The following is a 25,351-nucleotide window of genomic DNA, read 5'->3' as shown; positions in this document are numbered from 1 at the left end:
CTGCCCCGCATAGCTGTGGCTATCATTTTTCCCATTCTTTTCTCCATCTCTCTTAAAGAGGTGAGTAATACCTTGTCCGTGACCATCTTAGGGTTGGACTGACCTGCGCCAGCTCCAGCCCCAGATCCCGATGGCCCCAAGGCTCCCTGTGGGGAAAGCAGCGGCATAACTTTGTCCGAGACCTCAGACTCTCTGGGGGAATCCCCACCTCTTGTACCCTCTGACCCGGATGCCATGGTACAATACCGAGGTACACCTGCTACCTATTGGTATTTGGAACTATAAAAGTTAATTGCCCAAACACCTGTTTGGGGGATAAAAAATGCTTCCTCTCCCCTAGATGACCTTTTTTTTTTTTTTTTCGTTTTTGTTTCAAATCCAGGAAAGAAAAAACATTCTGTCCCCCTGAGTAGTATTGCAAAGAAAAACTATGAGATGGAAAAGAAACAGCCTATTTCTAGGCTTGAAAAACAGTCTTCTGAAGATTGCAATATCCTTTCTGGCCACTGTGTGTCCTCGGCGCCCCGTGCTGCCGCTCTGGTCTTTCTTCCCCAGTTCCAAAGTATTGAATGGAACAAACAAGGAAGGGCCGCCCCTTCCTTAAGCCACTGACCCGCCCTTCCCCCCCCAGCAATCTCAAACAGGAAATGCCCCTCCCAGCAGGGGGGGGGGGGTTTGGGAGGAAGGGACCTCTCTGCTCCAGCAAACTGCAGCCTGCAGCCTGGAACCACGAGGAGGTCAGCGTTTTGCCTGCTTTGCAGGCTCTGAGGAGGAAGACTGAATGGAGCATCGCCTGGAGGCTTGCAGGTAAGCACAGCTCTCTGACACACACATATACCTTTATATCACACAGGCCCCACTCAATGCTTTTCCAACACTACAAGGGAGGTCACAATCTTATGGGGAATAATACATATAGAGCCATCCTATCTTTATGATATGTGACTAGTTTGCCAGATGCAGTGCATAACTTTAGGCATGTCCCCTGTGACCCCCCAGAAAAAAACCTGCTAAGAACCAAGTTCCGCAAGTTTTCCCCTCACTTACCTGCTCCATGCCGCAGGACTTTGCCAAGCAAGAGGCCCAATCTTCCCCCATCTCCGTGGGGATGTCTAGACCTTCAGGCCCTGGGTTCCTATGAAGGATCCACTGTCCTGGGCCCATATAGCACCCTGGCAACAGAAAACATTAGGCACCCAAAGGTTTCTAAGTTCTGGGCCCAGGGTCCAGCTCTCTAAAAAGAAAAGCATTATGGGCTATACCCCAAGGGTTTGGGGTCCGGTTACTGACCACTTTAGCGCTGAGGCTTTTTTGGACAGAACCGGTAGCTCACCTAATCCCAAGGATGCGGAGGCAAGCTAAACCATGACTAACACCTAAGACACTGGCGTAAAAACTGAGGTACTCCTCCTATGGGAGGGGGTTATATAGGGAGGGGCATTTCCTGTTTGAGATTGCCAGTGTCAACACCTGAAGGTACTCCATATAACCCATATAGTAATGAATATGCCGCTCTGTGTCCCGTGATGTACGATAAAGAAATATTAGTAAGAGACATAAAGCAACAGTACATAGAGCTCTGTAAACTACAGAATTTGAATTGCATTTTACCTTGTTTAATACTCCAGAGCTGTGTTACCAGTAAATAATGTAGAAAGTGTACAACAGTATTCCCTTATGGTTACTGACATCACTAGAAGCATTTATCAAATTGATTAATAAAACCAATTTTACTCTCCACCAACTGACTTCTCTAGGGTAATTTAACAGTAAACCAGTAGTGTCCAAAGGCTACATTCTGATAACAGAGATATATGAACAGGTTAGAGAACTGTTATACAAGTGAAATTAAAGCTTTTTTTTTCTGTTGCTATGAAGAGTGAACCCTGACCATATTTGTGTATATGGAGAGCTAAACTGCCACATATTCATTACATGACAGATGTATTCGTCATGTAGATGTTAATATTTAGAAGGAGAATTTGCCCAAAAAAGTTATCATTTAACGCAATACTACATTCCTATAATACTGTATATTACACAAGTATAATATGAGTAGCAGGATGCAGAAATGGTTTATTATTCCAATTGATACTGAAGCATGGTACGTGAAGAGTTAACTACTACAGGTTTCAATGCACGTGTACAGTAGAAAATTCTCTGTGTGCCTATATTACAATATCTAATACGCACCTGGTGCAAAATCTGCCGACTTGCACACGCCGATTACATCTGGTGCCTGGATTGGCACTGTAAAATGCGAGTGTAATCACCATTTGTTGTTGTGGTGACCCCACAATAGGGATAAAATGTTTCAGTGAGAGGAAATTTGAAAGGACACGTCACTAAAATTAGAAGAGAAGCGGTTTAACCTTAAACTGCGTAGAGGGTTCTTTACTGTAAGAGCAGTAAGGATGTGGAATTCTCTTCCACAGGCGGTGGTTTCAGCAGGGAGCATTGATAATTAAAAAACACTATTAGATAGGCACCTGAACAACCACAACATACAGGGATATACAATGTAATACGGACATAAAAGCTTACACACAGGTTGGACTTGATGGACTTGTGTCTTTTTTCAACCTCACCTACTATGTAACTATGTAACCCCCAGTATCTCCCACTCCTGCACAAAGCCAGATAACCCATAAACCACCCCATTCCTAGGCAACACCAGACCCCCTCTAACCCCCAATCCTATATAACACCAGAACCACTATACCCCTCACTCGCTCCTAGATAACACCAGTATCACTATACCCCACACTCCTAGATAACAGTATCACTATACCCCGGCACTCCTAGATAACACCAGTATCACTATACTCCGCACTCCTAGATAAAACCAGACTCCTTTTTCCTCCTGTTCATAGATAACACCTGTATCACTATAACCCCCCACACTCCTAGATTACACCAGACTCTCCTATACCCCCTACTTCTAGGTAATACCAGACAAACCTATACCCCCCCCACCCCGGTAACACCAGACCCTCCTATACCCCCTCCCCCAATCCGAACCCCTGAACTCAGCCTCTGATTTCCTCTCTGGTGCCTGGGTCAGCTGGGATCTCCTCCCCAGTGCCGGGCTTTGGTCTGATCTCCTTCCCTGAGCTGGCGGGGGGCATTGTGGGTCTCACCAGGGAGTGGCTCAGGTCAGCAAGGGTCCAAAATGCTCCACCAGCTAATGGTTTGGTACCCCACTTCCCTTCCTGATCATGAAGCTGATCACTGGGTCTTGGCTCAGCTTACTCATCATGACTGATAATTTGGGTTACAGGTGGCGTGGATAACAATGGTCTTCCCTCCCTGGAAGCGGGAGTGTCAGTGAAGTCCGGGTTGTCATTAGTAACCGAGCCAGTGGCCTAGCAACTGCCGACGCTCTCCCAGCTTCACCCCCTGAATGGTCAGTCCACCCCTAGAGCTGATATGCGGAGACTGTGACCTACAAGGGTGTCTGTAAGGAAGGGGGTGCTGCTGACTGCTGATCTAATGGTTGGTCACCAATCATTCTATCAGCAGTCAGCCCCCCTCTCTAGAGGCACCCTATAGCTCACAGTCCCCTTATATCAGTGCCCCCCCTTCCTTGGAGACCTCCAGCCTTCTTTAAGACCTCCATGTGGATTGCCTTATGGGGACTCGGGGTCAAAGAAGTATGATAGCCAGAGGGGTGGAGCTGGGAGGTGGCACGTCTCTACAACTATTTTCCTCCATAATGCAGGGTTTGTACAGGGACAGAACAATTGGTAATGAGATCATTGAGGCTGGGGGAGAGAAACGTGTGTGGCAGAAATGCAGGCAGAGAGCAGAGGCAGGCACAGCCGACGGGAATCCTCACTGGGTTGAGGATACTCCACTAAGTGAAGCGCAGTGCAGGAACTTCTTCTGGCATTGGCTTTATTCCCAGGAGCCTCACATGGGGCCCCCTACTGGCTCCGGGCCCTCGGGGAGGGCCCGAGTGCCCGATGGGTCAGTCCACCCCTGCACTTTAAGACCATCATGGTAGCCATACAAGAAAGCGATACGTTAGAGTTACCTAAACGGCCAAAGGTTTGGTCTTTTGCCAGTGGGCAATATCAGCTTGATTCTGACATTGCTTTGAGACACTGCATGTATTTCGACCAACCTTTTCCAACCAGGGTGCCCAGGCACCCTGGGGTGCCTTCAGTTTTCATCAGGGGTGCCTTGGCAAAATGCCTACAAATGTATACCACTCAGCAGGTGCATTAAGCCTGCCTTTTAGTTACACAAAGCCACAGGTTTTTATTGTTCACCATTTCAACCTTCCAGCTACCGTTGTTCTAACAACCAGTAATGTCATCAGTGTTGATAAGAAGGGGGGGGACAATATCCCATGCCCTGTAGAGCCGCCTAGATCACTTTTACATGAAAGCCCAGTGCTTGCTCTAAAAAAATTATACCAGGATCTTGGCTGCAGCTGCATACGGTTCAAGGGTTTGAAGTGGTTAAAGTATGACTGTATCTAACAACCTAGCTATCAAATATCGAAAAAATTGCTAAAAGTATTTTAAAAATAAGGCCAAGATATTTTATTCAATTTTGCATAGAGTAGCAAATGGTTTTGGAAAAGGTTTTTAATTGCCATCTGTCTCCCATTACAGAGACTTACCGTTGCCTGTCTAACACACAACAGAAAGTGAAAAAATTTAATTTTTACACAGTTTTTACCAAAAACCAGTATTCCATTTGGAAGAATTTTTCAGCTATTTGGGATCTGGTAACAACCCAATATTTTGGATTTTTCCCCCTTTTTGTCCTGGCGACAATGGCCACCAGAACTAAGAGAAGGAGAGCCTCCCTAACAGGAACACCAGTAAAAGCCTAAAAAGGGGTAAAAAAAACCTTTCACATGCTATTTAAATCTAAAAAAAAAATGGCTTTAGATACATCTTCAAGGATAAGTTCACCTTTAAAAATAAATAAATGCACATCTTTTTGCAGGTACAAAATTTTTCATTTATTATTTTTTTACTTTTAGTCTGTAGCATTGCACCCACAATCAGTAGATCACGGGTGCCATGCAGGACTCCTGCAGACTTGTCAGTGTATCTGTCCACTCGTACCTCGTAAGGGCAGGCAGAGAAACATTGACAGGAAGAGACAATGAACTACCAGGAGTGCTTAACAGCACCATGGTAGTTCATTGAGAACTACAAGCTGTTGGTATTTGTAGTTTCCCATTCACAGAACTCTGTGAATGAATGATGCAGCCGGGTGGGCAGAGCAGTTTTTTTAAATGGTGACAGGGAGCAGAGGAAGAAGATCCCCCGCTTGCTGTCATGAGAGGCAGCGGCTGCAGGGGTGGGAACGTGTAACATGTTCTCAAAAGTGAACTTATCTTTTAAAGCCTAATGCAGTCAAAAAATAACAAACACACAAGGGATGTAAAACAGCACGTGGGACATACAGTAACTTACAATCAATAGGACGTGTCCCTTGTACTGATGCCTCTTCTGTTAGGGGACATCCTCCTCCGTCCATAACCTCCGGCTGCAACCTTTTGGTGTGGTGGGGGTTTAGAAAACTTGAGGAGCTGTCACAGGCTCTAATCAAGAATCTAATCAAGAATGCCCAACTACCTGCCCTTTCTGTGCAGCTACTCCATTCATAGAAGCAGTTCTACAACTTCTACGAATGAAACAGGCTCTATAAATGGAGGACGAATGGTTGATTGAAAGGTCCGCCTACCCCATTCATAGATTGTTTTTCATTTATAGAAGCTTCGATGAATAGGGAAGCTGAGCAGAAAAGGTGGACATAGTCAGTCACTTTTAATAAAAGCCTGTGACCCACAGTTCCATTAACCACTTAAGACCCGGACCATTACGCAGGTAAAGGGCCTGGCCAGTTTTTGCGATTCGGCACTGCGTCGCTTTAACTGACAATTGTGCGGTCGTGCGATGTGGCTCCCAAACAAAATTGGCGTCCTTTTTTTCCCACAAATAGAGCTTTCTTTTGGTGGTATTTGATCACCTTTGCAGTTTTTATATTTTGCGCTATAAACAAAAATAGAGCGACAATTTTGAAAAAAAAAAACAATATTTTTAACTTTTTGCTTTAATAAATACCCCCAAAAAAGATATAAAAAAGTTTTTTTTCTCAGTTTAGGCCGATACGTATTCTTGTACATATTGTTGGTAAAAAAAAAATCGCAATAGGCGTTTATCGATTGGTTTGCGCAAAATTTATAGCGTTTACAAAATAGGGGATAGTTTTATTGCATTTTTATTAATATATTTTTTTTTACTACTAATGGCGGCGGTCAGCGATTTTTTTTGTGACAGCGGCATTATGGAGGATACATCAGACAATTTTGACACATTTTTGGGACCATTGTCTTTTTCACAGCAAAAAATGCTATAAAAATGCATTGTTTACTGTGAAAATGACAATTGCAGTTTGGGAGTTAACCACTAGGGGGCGCTGAAGGGGTTAAGTGTGACCTCATATGTGTTTTTAACTGTAGGGGGTGGGGCTGGACGTGTGACGTCATTGATCGCCTTTCCCTATATCAGGGAACAGACGACCAATGACAGCGACACAGTGAAGAACGGGGAAGCTGTGTTTACACACAGCTCTCCCCGTTCTTCAGCTCTGGGGACCGATTGCGGGACTCCGGCGGCGATCGGGTCCGCGGGTCCCACGGCCATGGAGCTTCGGACCTGGCCCCTTCATCCTTGTGTGCCCCCACAGCAAGCAGCTTGCTATCGGGGCACCTGAGCCAAGCTGCAGCTCCCCATGTACATTCAGGTACGGAGCCGCAGCCCAGTCCTGCACAGTCTCTCTACTCATTGGCTCACTGACTTTGACAGCAGCAGGAGCCAGTGGCGCTTTGCTGCTGTATCAGCCAATGAGGAGGGAGTGTCCCTGAAAGCCGAGTCTCCTGTGCAACATTGCTGGATTGAGATGGGGCTCAGGTAAGTATTGGGGGGGGGGGGGCTGTTTTTTTATCTTAATGCATAGAATGTATTAAGATAAAAAACCTTCTGCCTTTAGAGCCACTTTAACACACTGCACTGAAAGATTATGGCGGCAGCAGGGGCGTGGACGGGGGAGGATTTCACCCAACAGAAAAAGAAACAGCACAAAGAATCCTACTGACTGTAAGTTATGTCCCTTGTGCTGATTTTTGTGCTTTTTATTTTGGCTGCACTTAGGCTTTAATGACTAGCCCGTTAAGAAGGTTTGTTTATTTAATTAATTCCTAGGAAGTTTAATAATTATGGGCATTTGATGCATACTAGAAGCTCAGAGTAAAGACAGGTTTGCTGTTTATTAGTAATATTTATTTTGATTGGCACTCTTCTTTAATGAGCCTAAAGGCATTCGTTTAGCCGAAAAACATTGCTATCAATTATTTTAAAAGTTGCCAGCAAGGCTTTTATTATCCCTACCCCTGTAAAGACATTAGTTATGTGTTCCCCTCAGTCAGCTGCATGTCATACTATGCTGGCAAAGAATACAGAAATGAGGGTAGTGATCTGTGTTGTGTATTGAGCTAATCCAGATGTCATCACTTGGCTCCTAATAGCCAGATTTCACAGCACCTGCTTGATCTTAAAAGACGATTTCATTCTAAAGATTGGTGTGTATCAATTCAGAGCATAATAACTCTCCAATTCTGCTGCTGGACCAATGGTATTAGCCCCTAGTACAGCAATCCAGCACTACAAGCAAACGGTCTATAAATGTTTAATGACTGAAGAGCTCACTCAAGAAAACGTAGCCATTCAGTATTGCAGTCAAGGACTAACTGCTCCCGAAGCTGATTCAGATGTCTGTAATTTTCTACAATAAAAGGAGAGTGGAAGCGACTGACCGCCTTTGTACTGAGAAGAAAGAAAAGAAGAAATCAAGGTTACTAAGAAATCAGTTATGTAATCACTGAAAACAATTTGCAATAACAAAATAGCACCATTATGGAGAACTTATGCCGCATACACACAATCATTTTTCGGCATGAAAAAAAACCGAAGTTTTTCGGCATGTAGAAACTTTCCAACTTCATCATTAACCACTTAAAGCGAATCTCCACTCTAAAGTGGAGTCCCGCTGATCGGAACCCTCCCCCCCTCCGGTGTAACATTTGACACCTTTCAGGGGGGAGGGGGGTGCAGATACCTGTCTACAGACAGGTATCTGCACCCACTTCCGGCCCTACGATGCGGGCAAAGGACGGGTTTTTTCTCCGCTTCCCGTCCGTCCCCCGTTGTATGCTGGGAACACTCGGCTCCCAGCACACAGCGGGAGCCAATCGGCGGGCGCAGCGCGACTCGCGCATGCGCCGTAGGGAACCGGGCAGTGAAGCCGGAGCGCTTCACTTCCTGGTTCCCTCACCGTGGATGGAGGGGGGGGCAGCAGGGTGACGAGCGATCGGCTCGTCATCTGCTGCGATCACCGCTGGACTCCAGGACAGGTAAGTGTCCTTATATTAAAAGTCAGCAGCTGCAGTATTTGTAGCTGCTGGCTTTTAATATATTTTTTTAGTGGCACATCCGCTTTAACCCCCGGACCATATTGCTGCCCAAAGACCAGAGCACTTTTTGCGATTTGGGACTGCGTCGCTTTAACTGACAATTGTGCGGTCGTGCGACGTGGCTCCCAAACAAAATTGGCGTCCTTTTTTCCCCACAAATAGAGCTTTCTTTTGGTGGTATTTGATCACCTCTGCGGTTTTAATTTTTTGCGCTATAAACAAAAATAGAGCGTCAATTTTGAAAAAAATGAATATTTTTTACTATTTGCTGTAATAAATATCCCCCAAAAATATTTAAAAAAACATTTTTTTTCCCTCAGTTTAGGCCGATACGTATTCTTCTACATATTTTTCGTAAAAAAAAAATTGCAATAAGTGTTTATTGATTGGTTTGCGCAAAAGTTATAGCATTTACAAAATAGGGGGTATTTTTATGGCATTTTTATTAATATATTTTTTTACTAGTAATGGCGGCGATCAGTGATTTTTTTTTGGTACTGCGACATTATGGCGGACACTTCGGACACTTTTGACACACTTTTGGGACCATTGGCATTTTTATAGCGATCAGTGCTATAAAAATGCATTGGATTACTATAAAAATGCCACTGGCAGGGAAGGGGTTAAGTATGTCCCTGTGTGTTATCTTACTGTGGGGGGGTGGCCTCACTAGGGGAAACACTGATCCTCTGTTCATACATTGTATGAACAGAAGATCAGCATTTCCCCCGCTGACAGGAGCGAGAGCTGTGTGTTTACACACACAGCACCCGGTCCCCGCTCTGTAACGAGCGATCGCGTGTGCCCGGCGGCGATCGAGCCCACCGGGCACACGCACGGGAGTCGCTCAAAGAGCCGCCGTATAGCTACGGGCTCTCGCCCAGGAGAGCCGACCTGCCGCCGTATAATGACTGTGCGCGGTCGGCTAGTAGTTAAAACGACGTTGCCCACACACCATCGTTTTTTAAAAATGCTCAAGCAAAGCGCGGTGACGTACAACACGTACATTGGCACTATAAAGGTGAAGTTCCATGCGGATGACGCCACCCTTGGGGCTGCTTTAGCCGATTCCGTGTTAGTAAAAGATGATTTGCGCTTTTTCATAACTTGCTTCTGAGCATGCGCAGGTTTTTAACATCGTTTTAGCCCACACACGATCATATTTTACAACTCGAAAAACGACAACGTTTAAAACGTCGTTAAAAAATGCAGCATGCTCTAAAAAAAAAAATTGTCGTTTTTCAGAAGCCGAAAAATTACGTGAAGCCCACACACCATCATTTTAAATTACATTTTTTTAAAAGGAGTTTTTTTTCATGCTGAAAAATGATCGCGTGTACACGGCATTAGGCTCTGTTGATTCATATATCTCTTCTTATAAATAGAGAAGCAGGTTACTATGGTGAAGAGCACTGAGAATGTCTTTCATGGAATTTCATAATACGTGTTTGCGAACATAAGGACATTTTTATGAACTGAACAAATAAAATGCTGCACCCTCCCTCGACCAATCTTGTTTAGGAACGTGAAAAGGATTATGCTCATTTGAATAAATATGTGCCGTGTAACTGTTCCCACTACATTATGGTAATTGGATCACATTTAAATAAAGAGCAATAAAATGAACATGTGCTTACTTGTTATGACAGGGTTATTGAATATGAGTGTTGGTGCAGCAAATGTTCACGATTCAAAAAGCGGAAAAAGAAAGAGGGCTGCCAGTGTTGGGAAGCATTCGCACCTGAGCGACGTGACGCGTTTGGCGTTAAGTATTTTGGCACAACAGCCCATTGACTTGAAAGGGCTGCCTGTCACGTGACAAACGTGGCAACTGAGCTGAAGTACTAATTTTTGGCACTGAGCCGAGCGCGTTTGGAGACGTGCATTTTTCCTGTCACAAAATGTGTCACTGCTACCCTTTTGAGGTGCAGCTAGGAAACTTTTTTTTTTATTGTTTTGGAATGTTTTTAGCAGGTTTCTGCCTGCGTTTCCAAGTCACTCAGGTGTGAATGCAGCCTTAGTAAAGTTTAGATCAATGGTAGGTTTAGCATTTAGGGTTAAAGTGTTTGTAACCCCCAAAAAAAAAAAAAAAATAGATCCTGTTCCTTTATAGCAGGTTAAACAGCACAGTGTTCATGATGTCTAACCTGCTCAGCTCTAAACTGTAAAAAACCTGGCTTATTCTGTCTGTGGTTTATCATGACTGCTGAGCTCTGACACTGTGGTCAATTTACATGCCTCTGTCACCCACTCTCTCCTCTGTGCTCCTCTGGCCTCTCCCTCCCCCCACATGCCGCTGTTGGTAGTACATACAAGTTCACTGCCTGCCCCTGTCCTTCATCCAGCAAGAACTCACAGTGTATGTTTTTTTTTAAATCGATGCCTCTAAATAAATTTGTCAGATATCTTCAGGCCAGTGACTCCCAGCCACTCCGCTACTCCAATCCAGGGCTACAGTGGGAGGGGCTGAGCAGCCAGCACGGTGGTCACGACCTCACAGCTGACGTCAGAGGGAGAGCTCGGCCCCTCTTGCTGTAGCCCTGGAGTCACGTGACCGGTCTGAAGATCTATATATTATAAAAAAAAAGTTCTTTAAAAGGGTATCTATTGCAATAAACACTTACACTGTGCATGATCGCCTGATAAAGGTGAGGGTCTGACAGTGAATTGATTTTTTAGGCTACAAACACTTATATTCGCTGTTATAGCACAATTTCACTATATATAAATCATAATTAAAATAGTCCCCCCCAGAACCTGGAAAAGTAAAGACTTTAGCTATCGCTGCAATACTTACCTACTCTTTAGCGCTGTCCTACGCAGTCTCACACTCTGTGATCCAGCGTTGCTCCTCTTCTGAGCTGAATGAAGCTTGATGTCAATCCACCCACTTTCTGTGAGTGCAGGGCATCATGGACATGCCTATTGGGGGTGCATAACCACAACACCCTGCTCTGACAATATTTGTAGCCACACCCACAAAATCACACTACCATTTTTAACACGACCTCCAACAATCGGCCACAGACATTTGACAAGAGGCAGACAGTCAATGTATGAAAACAAAATACATTGGGCACCCTGAGCAGAAAAATGACGCAGTACACATAACATGCCTTGACTAATTGCGAGAGTTGCCAAATTGCTGTGGTAGTGGGCGGGGCATTAAAGGGTATGGTTGAAAAAAAAATAAACTTAGCCTACACTGCCCTGGGTCGAGATAAGGAATGTACAGAATGCAAGTTTCAGGAGTAGGTAATGAACAGGGTAGGGTGCATGTCAGGATAAAAAAAAGCAGGGCTTGACAAATTTGCTTTGTTTTTAGGTGGAATGCTTGCCAGACTTCTACAAAAAGATTTAACAAATAGTAAATGCATATTTCTTTTTAAAAGCGAACTTATCCTTTAACAGGACAACATATATACAATAGCAAATCAAACACATACCTGCTTACAGTGACCCAGTTGGATGGCACTTTAGACACCAAGGAATTCTTCACTTCTATTAAAAACTTAAAAAAAAAATTAAATATAAGTAAAATAAAATTTACAGTGTAAAAATAATATGCAACCTAGGTTTTGTAGTACAGATGCAAGAACATGAATAGGTATAATCACATAAGTACCAAACTCTGTTAGGCTTATTAACAACCAATTTGAACACACAACCATGATCAATCTTGATTAAAGGAAACCTGTACTGAAAAAACAGACTGGTCATTACTTACTCCTGTCTGAAAACGCTATGTAATCCTGTTACTTATTCCCTCCAAAAAATTAAAGGGGAGGTTCACCCTAAAAACGACTTTCTCTTATTACACTGGCCCCCCACATTACAATACGATTATGCCTATTTGTTTTTTTTTTTTATGCTGTACATACCTTGGTACAGCTAATTCACCCGTTGCTTCCGGGTTGCGAGTCCCGCGGGAGTGGGCGTTCCTAACATGCTGGTGATTGACAAAAAACGAGCTCCCCCCGTCGCGTAAGCCGCGTCACGATTGCCGAAAGGAGCCGAACGGCGATGCGCAGGCGCAGTATAGTGCCGAATCGCCGTTCGGCTCCTTTCGCCAATCGTGACGCAGCTTACGCGACGGGGAGCTTGTTTTTTGGCAAAACGTCAATCACCAGCATGTTACCAGCTGTAAAAACAAAGTATCAAAATAAATATGGAACCGTGGTTCAAATGATAAAACAGCGCTAAGAAGTGTATAGCCCCAGGTAGGAGCTTTAAATATGAAAACAAAGGTGGTGTGCTAGGTGATCAATAAGCAAGGCGTGAGTGCACCCTGTACCCTATTTAAAGATTCACCAGACTAATAATAAAATTCCCAAATGGGATGCAGGCTTACCACAGCCTGTAAGAGGACTGGCTTGAAAAAGTCAATCCTCTCAGGCACAACCTCCTTATGTTTTCAGAATCTGCCACAGGTCATTCCAATGGGGGCACATATAGGCAAAAGAGAATACTCAATAGTGAAGTAAGACCAAAAAATATCCCACACAATGCCAGGAAAACAAAGCCCCCTTAAGTAAATGCCCGTACAGAAAAACCAAAGTAAATGAACAAGTAATCAAGCCTGTAATGTTCTGCTGTCACCGCCGTCCACGAGCACCAGGGGCCGCACGAGTGTTTGTATCGCTGGTAGCGCTGGTAACCAATGGTCAGCTTGTGGAGCGCAGAAAGACTTCCTGTGTTGCGCCGATGTAGCCACGCCCTGACGCGTTTCGTCACTTCCGACTTCGACTGAGGGCGTGGCTACACAGCGCTGTCACTCTCCCTTTATTCCCCGACATCCACAGCTATTGGATGGGAGGCCTCCGCCCTCCGGTTTCGATTGGTGCACAACGAACCGGGAGGAGGGGCGGACGCCAACTGTGTTGTACAGGGTCAGCAGGGAAACGTAGACTATTACTGCACGTTTTTTAATTGAGTACTATGTCTCCATAAAATAAAGTTTAGGATGCGCCAGCCGTAGTACAGCCTGTGGAATCATTGGTAAATGACTCCTGCATTCAAAAATGTAAAATTAAAAACGTAGAAACGTATTATGTATAATGACATTGAGCTAGTGCATGTGGGGTAACGGCCAATCAGGAGAACCCTGGGCGGGAGTTATGCAAATGGATCTACTGGCTGCGTTACAGGAATTTAGAAAACTCACTGCCATCAGCCAATCTGTAAGCACTAGGGCGGGTAAGATAGCTGTACATAATTGCAGACCAGAGTGAACAATATTGCTAACGTCTCAGACTTTATGCTGCAGGTATAAGACTGTGCAGTTGAAAAAGCTAGCCAAAAAATGCACCAGATATTAGTGTCTATGATGCATATGGGTAGTGATACTGTAAATACAGGTTGAATACATAAAACCCCCGTATGTTTGGTAATCATTTGTATAAGACACATACACAAAAAAGTGCAAATGTGGTAGTAGGTGCAGTATAGCTGAGGGAACAATATTAGCTATGTGTTCTCTTTACTTGTGGACCCCATATATATTGTGCTGGCTATATCGCACTAAGAAAGGGTGGGGGCATAGCTTGAGAGACATGTATATACTGAAGTGGCCCGTAGTCAAACAAAAAGGTAACTAGATAAAAATCAGAATTACATAAATAAGTATTCTGTGTGAAAGAGTGATTCCAAATATGGATAAAATAAATAAATAAATAAATATAAATACACTGAATGTGGGAGGGAAGAAGAGTGTTGATGCACCCGGCATCATAATGAGGATGCACTGCAACAAAGGACAAGAGGCTGCCAGCGATTGGAAAGAGGAGGGTCAACGGACAAATTAATCACTAGCTGGCACTTATTTTTCAAAAACCAGCACGGATAAAAGGACTGTGATGATAAATAGATAAATATCGATAAATAAATATCAAAAAATATATATCAATAAAAAAGAGGATATCAATAAATGTTAAAAAAATATATTAAAAAAATATATAAATATATATTGATAAAATAATGGTAAAAAGAGTATGATAAAAAGTTATTATTAATAATATATCAATAAAAATCACTAATAAAGATATATTAGTAAAAGGGTTCGGGGTCTACGTCAGAATATCCAGAAAGGAAATCATGTGGAACGTCATGGAAGATTAGGAATCACTAATAAAACAATTTATATCGAGTTCTACATTCAAGCCTTTAGGCAAGAGCGTATCAGCAATATAGATCCACTCAGTCTCGCGCTTTGAGAGTTCTCTCACCAAATTAGAGCCTCTCCATGCCGGTTTGATATGGTCAATACCCCAAAATTTCAGGCCGGCTGGATCTTGGTTGTGATGTTGCAAAAAATGGAGCGACACACTGTGGTCTCTGTATCCCAGCTTAATATTTGCAACATGTTCGGCAATTCTCACTCTTAGGGCTCGTTTAGTTCTCCCAATGTACATCAACTTGCATGGGCATTCCAACATGTAGACCACATGGGTGGTGTTGCAGGTAATAAACTCTTTAACATTGAAAGTGATTCCGTTTGATGTGGATGTAAATGTTTCTATAGGGCCTCTAGATCTGTCAGCCTCCCTGCAAGGAAGACATTTTCTGCATGGGAAAAAACAGTCCTTATCCCAAAAAGATGGGGGTTTCCTTGGGGCATCGAGTACTTTCTTTATAATTTTGTCTCCGATGCTGACTGCCTTTCTATAGATGAACCCGGGATTAGTGGGTAATACTGTGTTTAAAACTTTATCCAAAAACAGGACATGCCAATGGGTTTTAAAAATTCTCTCAACTTCTTTGTACTGGCTGTGGAACCCTGAAATAAAACTCCACTCATGCACATTGATAGTGGTCTTAGGCCTAGTTGTGAGAAGGCAATTTGCTCTTGGTATCAGGGATAGATCGTTGATGACTTTGTCTAACTGAGCGTCTTTATAGCCCTTTTCAACAAATTTTCCTTTAAGGACCTTGGCCTGTGAGATAAAGTCGTTGTCATCAGTGCAATTACGTTTCACCCTCATTAGTTGTCCTTTGGGTATATTTCTAAGCCACATGGGATGATGCCCACTCTGTGTTGGGAGGTAGCTATTCGCATCAGTTGGCTTAAAATATACTTTAGTACCCAATTTATTACCATTCCTGAAAATGTTCAAGTCCAAAAAGTGTATACTCTGTAGATTGTATTCACTAGTTAAAACTATATTGCAGGTATTGGTGTTAAGATCATTTAAAAACTTTTCCAACGTTAAAAGAGAGCCCACCCATATAAAAAATAAATCATCAATATATCTTCGGTACAACAATAACTCCTTGGGTCTGGCATTAAAAATGGTCTTATCTTCCCATTCTGCCATGAACAGGTTGGCTATACTGGGGGCAAATTTAGCCCCCATGGCAACGCCGTTCTGCTGGGAGTAAAAACAACCATCATACCAGAAATAGTTATGACTTAGGCAGAAATCTAGACAGTTACGCAAAAATACTTTTAGGGTATGTGAGATATCATCCCTTACACAAAGTGCCCAATTAAGGGCTAAAAGTGCGTCATCGTGTTGTATCACTGTGTATAACGAGGACACATCTGCTGTTACTAAGAACACATCTTTTTGATCAGCAAGGTCTATTTCATCCAATTGAATGAGGAGGTCCTTTGTATCCTTCAAATAGGCTTTAGTGACCGTGACGCTTTTTTGCAAATAGTGATCAAGGAATTGGCCAAGTCGTGATGTCACAGAGCCAATTCCATTTACTATCGGTCTCCCAGGTGGATTTTCTAGGTCTTTGTGTATCTTCGGTAACGTATAAATGGTTGGTATCCTGCTGGAACTGGGAACTAGATATTTTCTTTCTTTAGTCGAGATGGCATGTGAATGGTAGCCCGCCTGTACCAGGATTTGTAAGTTTCTTTCGTATTGTGTTGTCGGATCACTCTTTAATTTTGTGTAGGTGTCTGTATCAGACAGCATCCCCATCATTTGGTTGTGATAAAATTGTTTGGATAAAATCACTATACCTCCACCTTTATCAGCTGGCCTGATAATAATATCATTCTTCTTTTCCAATAGCTCGATTCCGTCTCTAACATACCTCGGATTAACGTTCTTTTTAGGTTTTATGGGTTCCAAGTCCCGTAAAAGTAGTCCCTTAAAAACTTCCAATGGTTGATTAGACCCAAGGAGAGGGTTAAAGAGCGATTTATTTCCTAAGCCGCTATCGGTTGGGGGTGCCGGTGTTCACACAAGACACACAAAAGACAAAAATTAAAAAATTTCACCGGGATTTGGGTGATTTTAGGACCAATTCCATCTACCTATGGCAGCAAACAAATAATACCGGAACCATAGAGAATGAGGCCGATATTATGGAGACCCAACCAACCACTTCCACTGATGGATCTCAACCCACCACCAGTGGTTATCACCAATCTGTGAATAGTCGGAATTTGGGTCCTCCATATGCACCCCCCAATAATTCCACCCCTGCGAGATCAAGTGTTCCGAATCACATAAGGGGTAGGGGAAGAAATCAAGGACCAAACACCTATAACCACCAAGCAGCAACTGCCAGTGGACAATACCCAATACCGGTGTACAATAGATACGAGTCCTTACAAGAAGAGGAAAACAGAATGAGATACCAGTCACCCCGGCCTTTTTTAGGGAGAGGCCGGGGGGACAGAAAAGGGGCAGAGGGACAGGGGGGAACAGGGGGAGAGCTCAGGCATACCCTCCACAGAACTACCAATACAGGGATCCCCAACAAGGTCCACCATCATACAGGGACCCCCAATGGAGGGACCTCCCGTATTTGGACAGAGAAAGGGCACCCCAAACGGGTGCTTGGAGAAGAGATCAAGAGGTTGCAGAGGAGGAAGACGGACCAAGAGGAAACAAGAGAAGAAGAGTGAGGGATCACGAGTAGGAGGGATTTTTAACCTCACTAATGCAGTTTTAACCGATAAAGAGACCAATGTTTTAAATCTAGGCCTGAAGTGTGGATTAAATCGACCAATAAACAAATTTAACGTGTTTATCGATATTCACAAGTATATCAGGAAACTAAATATTAAAAAGTACTTTCTTAATAGGAATCTGAACATTAGTAACAGAACACCGGCACCCCCAACCGATAGCGGCTTAGGAAATAAATCGCTCTTTAACCCTCTCCTTGGGTCTAATCAACCATTGGAAGTTTTTAAGGGACTACTTTTACGGGACTTGGAACCCATAAAACCTAAAAAGAACGTTAATCCGAGGTATGTTAGAGACGGAATCGAGCTATTGGAAAAGAAGAATGATATTATTATCAGGCCAGCTGATAAAGGTGGAGGTATAGTGATTTTATCCAAACAATTTTATCACAACCAAATGATGGGGATGCTGTCTGATACAGACACCTACACAAAATTAAAGAGTGATCCGACAACACAATACGAAAGAAACTTACAAATCCTGGTACAGGCGGGCTACCATTCACATGCCATCTCGACTAAAGAAAGAAAATATCTAGTTCCCAGTTCCAGCAGGATACCAACCATTTATACGTTACCGAAGATACACAAAGACCTAGAAAATCCACCTGGGAGACCGATAGTAAATGGAATTGGCTCTGTGACATCACGACTTGGCCAATTCCTTGATCACTATTTGCAAAAAAGCGTCACGGTCACTAAAGCCTATTTGAAGGATACAAAGGACCTCCTCATTCAATTGGATGAAATAGACCTTGCTGATCAAAAAGATGTGTTCTTAGTAACAGCAGATGTGTCCTCGTTATACACAGTGATACAACACGATGACGCACTTTTAGCCCTTAATTGGGCACTTTGTGTAAGGGATGATATCTCACATACCCTAAAAGTATTTTTGCGTAACTGTCTAGATTTCTGCCTAAGTCATAACTATTTCTGGTATGATGGTTGTTTTTACTCCCAGCAGAACGGCGTTGCCATGGGGGCTAAATTTGCCCCCAGTATAGCCAACCTGTTCATGGCAGAATGGGAAGATAAGACCATTTTTAATGCCAGACCCAAGGAGTTATTGTTGTACCGAAGATATATTGATGATTTATTTTTTATATGGGTGGGCTCTCTTTTAACGTTGGAAAAGTTTTTAAATGATCTTAACACCAATACCTGCAATATAGTTTTAACTAGTGAATACAATCTACAGAGTATACACTTTTTGGACTTGAACATTTTCAGGAATGGTAATAAATTGGGTACTAAAGTATATTTTAAGCCAACTGATGCGAATAGCTACCTCCCAACACAGAGTGGGCATCATCCCATGTGGCTTAGAAATATACCCAAAGGACAACTAATGAGGGTGAAACGTAATTGCACTGATGACAACGACTTTATCTCACAGGCCAAGGTCCTTAAAGGAAAATTTGTTGAAAAGGGCTATAAAGACGCTCAGTTAGACAAAGTCATCAACGATCTATCCCTGATACCAAGAGCAAATTGCCTTCTCACAACTAGGCCTAAGACCACTATCAATGTGCATGAGTGGAGTTTTATTTCAGGGTTCCACAGCCAGTACAAAGAAGTTGAGAGAATTTTTAAAACCCATTGGCATGTCCTGTTTTTGGATAAAGTTTTAAACACAGTATTACCCACTAATCCCGGGTTCATCTATAGAAAGGCAGTCAGCATCGGAGACAAAATTATAAAGAAAGTACTCGATGCCCCAAGGAAACCCCCATCTTTTTGGGATAAGGACTGTTTTTTCCCATGCAGAAAATGTCTTCCTTGCAGGGAGGCTGACAGATCTAGAGGCCCTATAGAAACATTTACATCCACATCAAACGGAATCACTTTCAATGTTAAAGAGTTTATTACCTGCAACACCACCCATGTGGTCTACATGTTGGAATGCCCATGCAAGTTGATGTACATTGGGAGAACTAAACGAGCCCTAAGAGTGAGAATTGCCGAACATGTTGCAAATATTAAGCTGGGATACAGAGACCACAGTGTGTCGCTCCATTTTTTGCAACATCACAACCAAGATCCAGCCGGCCTGAAATTTTGGGGTATTGACCATATCAAACCGGCATGGAGAGGCTCTAATTTGGTGAGAGAACTCTCAAAGCGCGAGACTGAGTGGATCTATATTGCTGATACGCTCTTGCCTAAAGGCTTGAATGTAGAACTCGATATAAATTGTTTTATTAGTGATTCCTAATCTTCCATGACGTTCCACATGATTTCCTTTCTGGATATTCTGACGTAGACCCCGAACCCTTTTACTAATATATCTTTATTAGTGATTTTTATTGATATATTATTAATAATAACTTTTTATCATACTCTTTTTACCATTATTTTATCAATATATATTTATATATTTTTTTAATATATTTTTTTAACATTTATTGATATCCTCTTTTTTATTGATATATATTTTTTGATATTTATTTATCGATATTTATCTATTTATCATCACAGTCCTTTTATCCGTGCTGGTTTTTGAAAAATAAGTGCCAGCTAGTGATTAATTTGTCCGTTGACCCTCCTCTTTCCAATCGCTGGCAGCCTCTTGTCCTTTGTTGCAGTGCATCCTCATTATGATGCCGGGTGCATCAACACTCTTCTTCCCTCCCACATTCAGTGTATTTATATTTATTTATTTATTTATTTTATCCATATTTGGAATCACTCTTTCACACAGAATACTTATTTATGTAATTCTGATTTTTATCTAGTTACCTTTTTGTTTGACTATACGGGCCACTTCAGTATATACATGTCTCTCAAGCTATGCCCCCACCCTTTCTTAGTGCGATATAGCCAGCACAATATATATGGGGTCCACAAGTAAAGAGAACACATAGCTAATATTGTTCCCTCAGCTATACTGCACCTACTACCACATTTGCACTTTTTTGTGTATGTGTCTTATACAAATGATTACCAAACATACGGGGGTTTTATGTATTCAACCTGTATTTACAGTATCACTACCCATATGCATCATAGACACTAATATCTGGTGCATTTTTTGGCTAGCTTTTTCAACTGCACAGTCTTATACCTGCAGCATAAAGTCTGAGACGTTAGCAATATTGTTCACTCTGGTCTGCAATTATGTACAGCTATCTTACCCGCCCTAGTGCTTACAGATTGGCTGATGGCAGTGAGTTTTCTAAATTCCTGTAACGCAGCCAGTAGATCCATTTGCATAACTCCCGCCCAGGGTTCTCCTGATTGGCCGTTACCCCACATGCACTAGCTCAATGTCATTATACATAATACGTTTCTACGTTTTTAATTTTACATTTTTGAATGCAGGAGTCATTTACCAATGATTCCACAGGCTGTACTACGGCTGGCGCATCCTAAACTTTATTTTATGGAGACATAGTACTCAATTAAAAAACGTGCAGTAATAGTCTACGTTTCCCTGCTGACCCTGTACAACACAGTTGGCGTCCGCCCCTCCTCCCGGTTCGTTGTGCACCAATCAAAACCGGAGGGCGGAGGCCTCCCATCCAATAGCTGTGGATGTCGGGGAATAAAGGGAGAGTGACAGCGCTGTGTAGCCACGCCCTCAGTCGAAGTCGGAAGTGACGAAACGCGTCAGGGCGTGGCTACATCGGCGCAACACAGGAAGTCTTTCTGCGCTCCACAAGCTGACCATTGGTTACCAGCGCTACCAGCGATACAAACACTCGTGCGGCCCCTGGTGCTCGTGGACGGCGGTGACAGCAGAACATTACAGGCTTGATTACTTGTTCATTTACTTTGGTTTTTCTGTACGGGCATTTACTTAAGGGGGCTTTGTTTTCCTGGCATTGTGTGGGATATTTTTTGGTCTTACTTCACTATTGAGTATTCTCTTTTGCCTATATGTGCCCCCATTGGAATGACCTGTGGCAGATTCTGAAAACATAAGGAGGTTGTGCCTGAGAGGATTGACTTTTTCAAGCCAGTCCTCTTAAAGGCTGTGGTAAGCCTGCATCCCATTTGGGAATTTTATTATTAGTCTGGTGAATCTTTAAATAGGGTACAGGGTGCACTCACGCCTTGCTTATTGATCACCTAGCACACCACCTTTGTTTTCATATTTAAAGCTCCTACCTGGGGCTATACACTTCTTAGCGCTGTTTTATCATTTGAACCACGGTTCCATATTTATTTTGATACTTTGTTTTTATAGCTTTATTGGGTTTTTTACCCATTTTAAAATAGCAGCTCTTTGGATCTTTTTATCAATTTTAGTTACTATTGATAAATCCAACACCTTTCCTTCACTTCTTTTTCTACACTTGGGATCAGACAATTTATTGTCCACTGGCGCCGGAAGTGCACTTTTAGTCCCATACCTGTCCAGTTGATGCACCTTTATCTTTTTTATGTTACCAGCTGTACCAAGGTATGTACAGCATCAAAAAAAACCTAATAGGCATAATCGTATTGTAATGTGGGGGGCCAGTGTAATAAGAGAAAGTCGTTTTTAGGGTGAACCTCCCCTTTAAATGCATTTTTTACATTAAACTTCTCCAACTACTATTAAATCTAGACAACAAGGACATACAATATAGCTACCCTGCATTGTGCATGACCCCAAATTCTTTGTAATATGACTGCTGATTACAGTCAAACATTTTCCACTCAGCTCTGCCCTCTTCCACCAATGAAAAAAGGCATGGCAGGCAAGAGGAGTGAGGCCAACAGTAAACTCAGGGAATTAAGCCAGTATTCCCATCAGGGTGGCCCATCCATTAAAGGGTCACTAAATGAATTTTTTTTTTTTAGCTGAAATGACTGTTTACATGGTATAGAGACATAATCGTTAACTGATTCCTTTCAAAAATTATTAAAAACAGATAAAAAACAATCATATAATGTACCTACAGTTTAGTTTAGTTTTTGCTGTTGTTTCCTGGTTCTCTGATGTACAGAGCCAGAGAGCCAATAGAGGGCAGTGATGGTTTGTAAAACGAAACTGGATTGGTGCTGAGGGGGTTTAGATGCACAGTAATCACACCTCATTAATTAGTGACCACAGTGAGAAAGCTCCCAGTACTGTGGTTATCAGGAAACAGACAACCAGGAAGTGTCCAGAACAGAGAGGAATTACAGCAACATCAAAGCAAAAACGAACAATGAGGACATGAAACCAGGACTGCAGTAAGGTAAAGGAAGCTATTTAGCTAAAAAAAAATCCTTTATTGACCCTTTAAGGGTGCACAGGCCCCGCCACTCCCCTGTCCATCGTCGCCTCCCCTATCCATGCATCTGTCCCTTTTCAGGACACCAGCACATGGATTCCAATGCGGAGGGGCTGTTTTTTTGAAGCACCGATTCTAATAGGCTTCAATATAGGGTGGGCATGGGTCGCAGAGAGTGCGCTCCGAGCCCACCCAGGTGTGTTACAACAGCGAATCAATATGCGCTGTTGTAATAATTGATCCTCCTCCCGGACAATCAGGAAGCAGGTTTCGACACCGGCCACCCAATTAACTGAAAGAACAGGCGATCCTATTGGATGCCTAGGAGGAGGAGGGGAGGAGCTGGAAGCCGCCATGGAGGAGAGGACTTGGGGGCAAGTGCTGGACTGACCGGCAAACAGCAGGGGATGGGAGGAAGGGAGATTGCCACCCCCCCCCCCCAAAAAAAAACACCAGTCGCCACTGATTTCCATAATAGATGGCACTAGGTTAAGAGCTCTTTAAGCACTTTACAAACCTGTGTTCTGTATATTAGAAGGTTACTATGTTTAATGGTAGTACAGGGTTCATTTAAAAAAATAAGTAAAATAATCTCTCTTTGTATTAGCTTATTTTACTCCTTCCCACAGCAGGTCTTAGGATGGGAGGTACAGCACTGTGAGCCAATCATTTTTACTACATTGCACAATGCTGTCAATCTAATACTTGGTGTCAACATGTGGAGAAAACCTGACAACGTGGCAATAGCCTTTCAATGTCTAAGTAGCAAGATGGGTGGCTTGTTATATGAAAACATCTAATAAATAATAAGCATTCTATTGTAATTATAACTACCTACAGGTGTACAAGAAAAAAAAAATGGATGGAGCAGATTTGGTCATGTTTTCTGGATCATGAGACCAGCCAGCTGAACAGATGCTGTTTTATAATAACCTGGAAGGGGGCTCTGGTGTTAATTTCGACACAAAATCATAAACTTACAATTTTGATTTTTTATGGGATTTTTTTTGTAAAAATGCTTTTACATTTAGGGAACACATGCAGTTGAAGAAAAATTTGACAATGTCTCATTACTGGACTTTTATACGTTTTTAATAATGATTGGACCCTGGGCAAACATTTTCTTGGCCCCAGCCAAGACCCCCACCCTGAGAGATACAAGAAACGGCATCTAGACTCAAAATCAGTTTACTGCAGCAGCTCAGGCAATAACTGTAAATTGGTTGCCAGAGGTTACAGCATATAATTACCGCTCATTTACTGGTTGCTAGAGGTTACAGTACATATTACAGCTTACTGATTGGTTGCTAATGGTTACTGCACATCTTTACCGCTCACTCATTGGTGGCTGGGCTGGCAGGGTGTCGAATGGGATCCGTGGCAGTGCTGGGAGGGATGGGATAAGTGGCAGTGCTGGGTGGGGGGTGGGATTAGGGGCACATGGGGGTGGAGAAAGCACTCACTGTGAAAAAAAGAAGAAAAAAATTGGACTAAGGCCCCTTTCACACTAGCAATCTGATCAGGTGCCCCTGTCTGGTTTTCAGGTGGATTGGATATACCCGCCTCTATGGAGTGGCGGGTATAAACCCGCCTACATCTAATCTGATCCTATCTGACCAACCGTAGAGGAGAACAGGAATGTGTTTGTGTCCACTCTGCACATGTAAAGTGGACATGTACCAGTCATCACCCTGCTCAGCGGAGATCAGCGGACAGATCCTCTGCTCATCAAGCACACTCCTGCCAGGGTCTGCCCAGCGTGAAAGGGGTCTTAGTCACCAGATTACAAGAGAAGCAAACTGCAGTGACCTGTGAAAAGAGGGCTCACTCCTGTTGTCCGTTTAGTAATAATACTGTGTGCAGAACTGCAGCCTGTGTCCCACAGATAAATTGCTTTTGCCTCTTACCGATTGCCTCGCCACCACCTTATGATACCTCCCGGCCCGCTTTTAGAAGCTGCCATCACCCTCTAGACAGCCCTGCCCCCCACCTCAGGGATCATTAAGGCCAAGCATTAGCAATTGCGGACGGGAGGTCTTCGTACCTGCCTAAAACTTTTACACAGTACTGTATATTATTCATATATATATATATATATATATATATATATATATATATATATATATATGTCAGCATCTCCAGGTGACCGCACAGACTGAAAGGAGGTTGTAACAGAATGGCCCGGGACACCCAGAGACTTTTGAAGGATGTGGGGTACTCCTGTGCCAGCGTCACTAATGACTCTTGGGTCTAGGGTCACCCTGTGCCCCTTTTGGGCATAGGGTGACTGAGAAAGATTAATTATAAATTACATGAGATGGTAATTCAGGTTTTGCAGGATATTTTGGAATATTACAGTTTGATTTCATGCTGACCCCCAACCGGTCAATAAGAGTGTCTACTTCAATGCTTAACCTAGGCTGTTGAGATGCTAACTAAGTATGTCTGCTCCTAAGACCTTTCATTGTGTGAAGATGCTATTGATGATAGAAATGTGTTGTGAGTTAGCAGTCTAAAGGTCAGATGTCTCCTTTCAGGGGTAGGGAATTAGCATGTCAATTATGTTTAGTAAAGGAATGTGTATTATGCAGGTGAATCACTTATTGTCGGAGACGGAATGTCTGGGGGAATAATTAGCTCAACTGGATGTCATTGTCTAAGAAAAGGTGTATTGAAGCCCCCCCATTGTTTGATGTGTGGGTGGGGAGTTCCTTTGTT

At 42.9% G+C, this 25,351-nt stretch overlaps 1 protein-coding gene across 3 annotated transcripts in view; it reads right to left on the bottom strand.

Annotated features, from left to right (window-relative positions):
• The window catches only part of MSH3 (mutS homolog 3), a 277,857-nt gene that overhangs the window by 84,359 nt on the left and 168,147 nt on the right, over positions 1-25,351 (bottom strand). For 2 of the 3 annotated variants that reach the window (XM_040341617.1, XM_040341611.1), the window contains exons 16-17: positions 11,944-12,008; positions 7,734-7,850 (exon numbers count right to left, since the gene is read on the bottom strand). In XM_040341617.1, coding sequence (XP_040197551.1) covers positions 7,734-7,850; positions 11,944-12,008 — 182 coding nt within the window. The remainder of the gene's footprint in view (positions 1-7,733; positions 7,851-11,943; positions 12,009-25,351) is intronic. The other variant, XM_040341613.1, reaches the window with a different exon arrangement.

Source organism: Rana temporaria, chromosome 1, assembly GCF_905171775.1.
Source record: "Rana temporaria chromosome 1, aRanTem1.1, whole genome shotgun sequence".
Lineage (NCBI taxonomy): Eukaryota > Metazoa > Chordata > Amphibia > Anura > Ranidae > Rana > Rana temporaria.
This window is presented reverse-complemented; position numbering and strand designations above follow the sequence as displayed.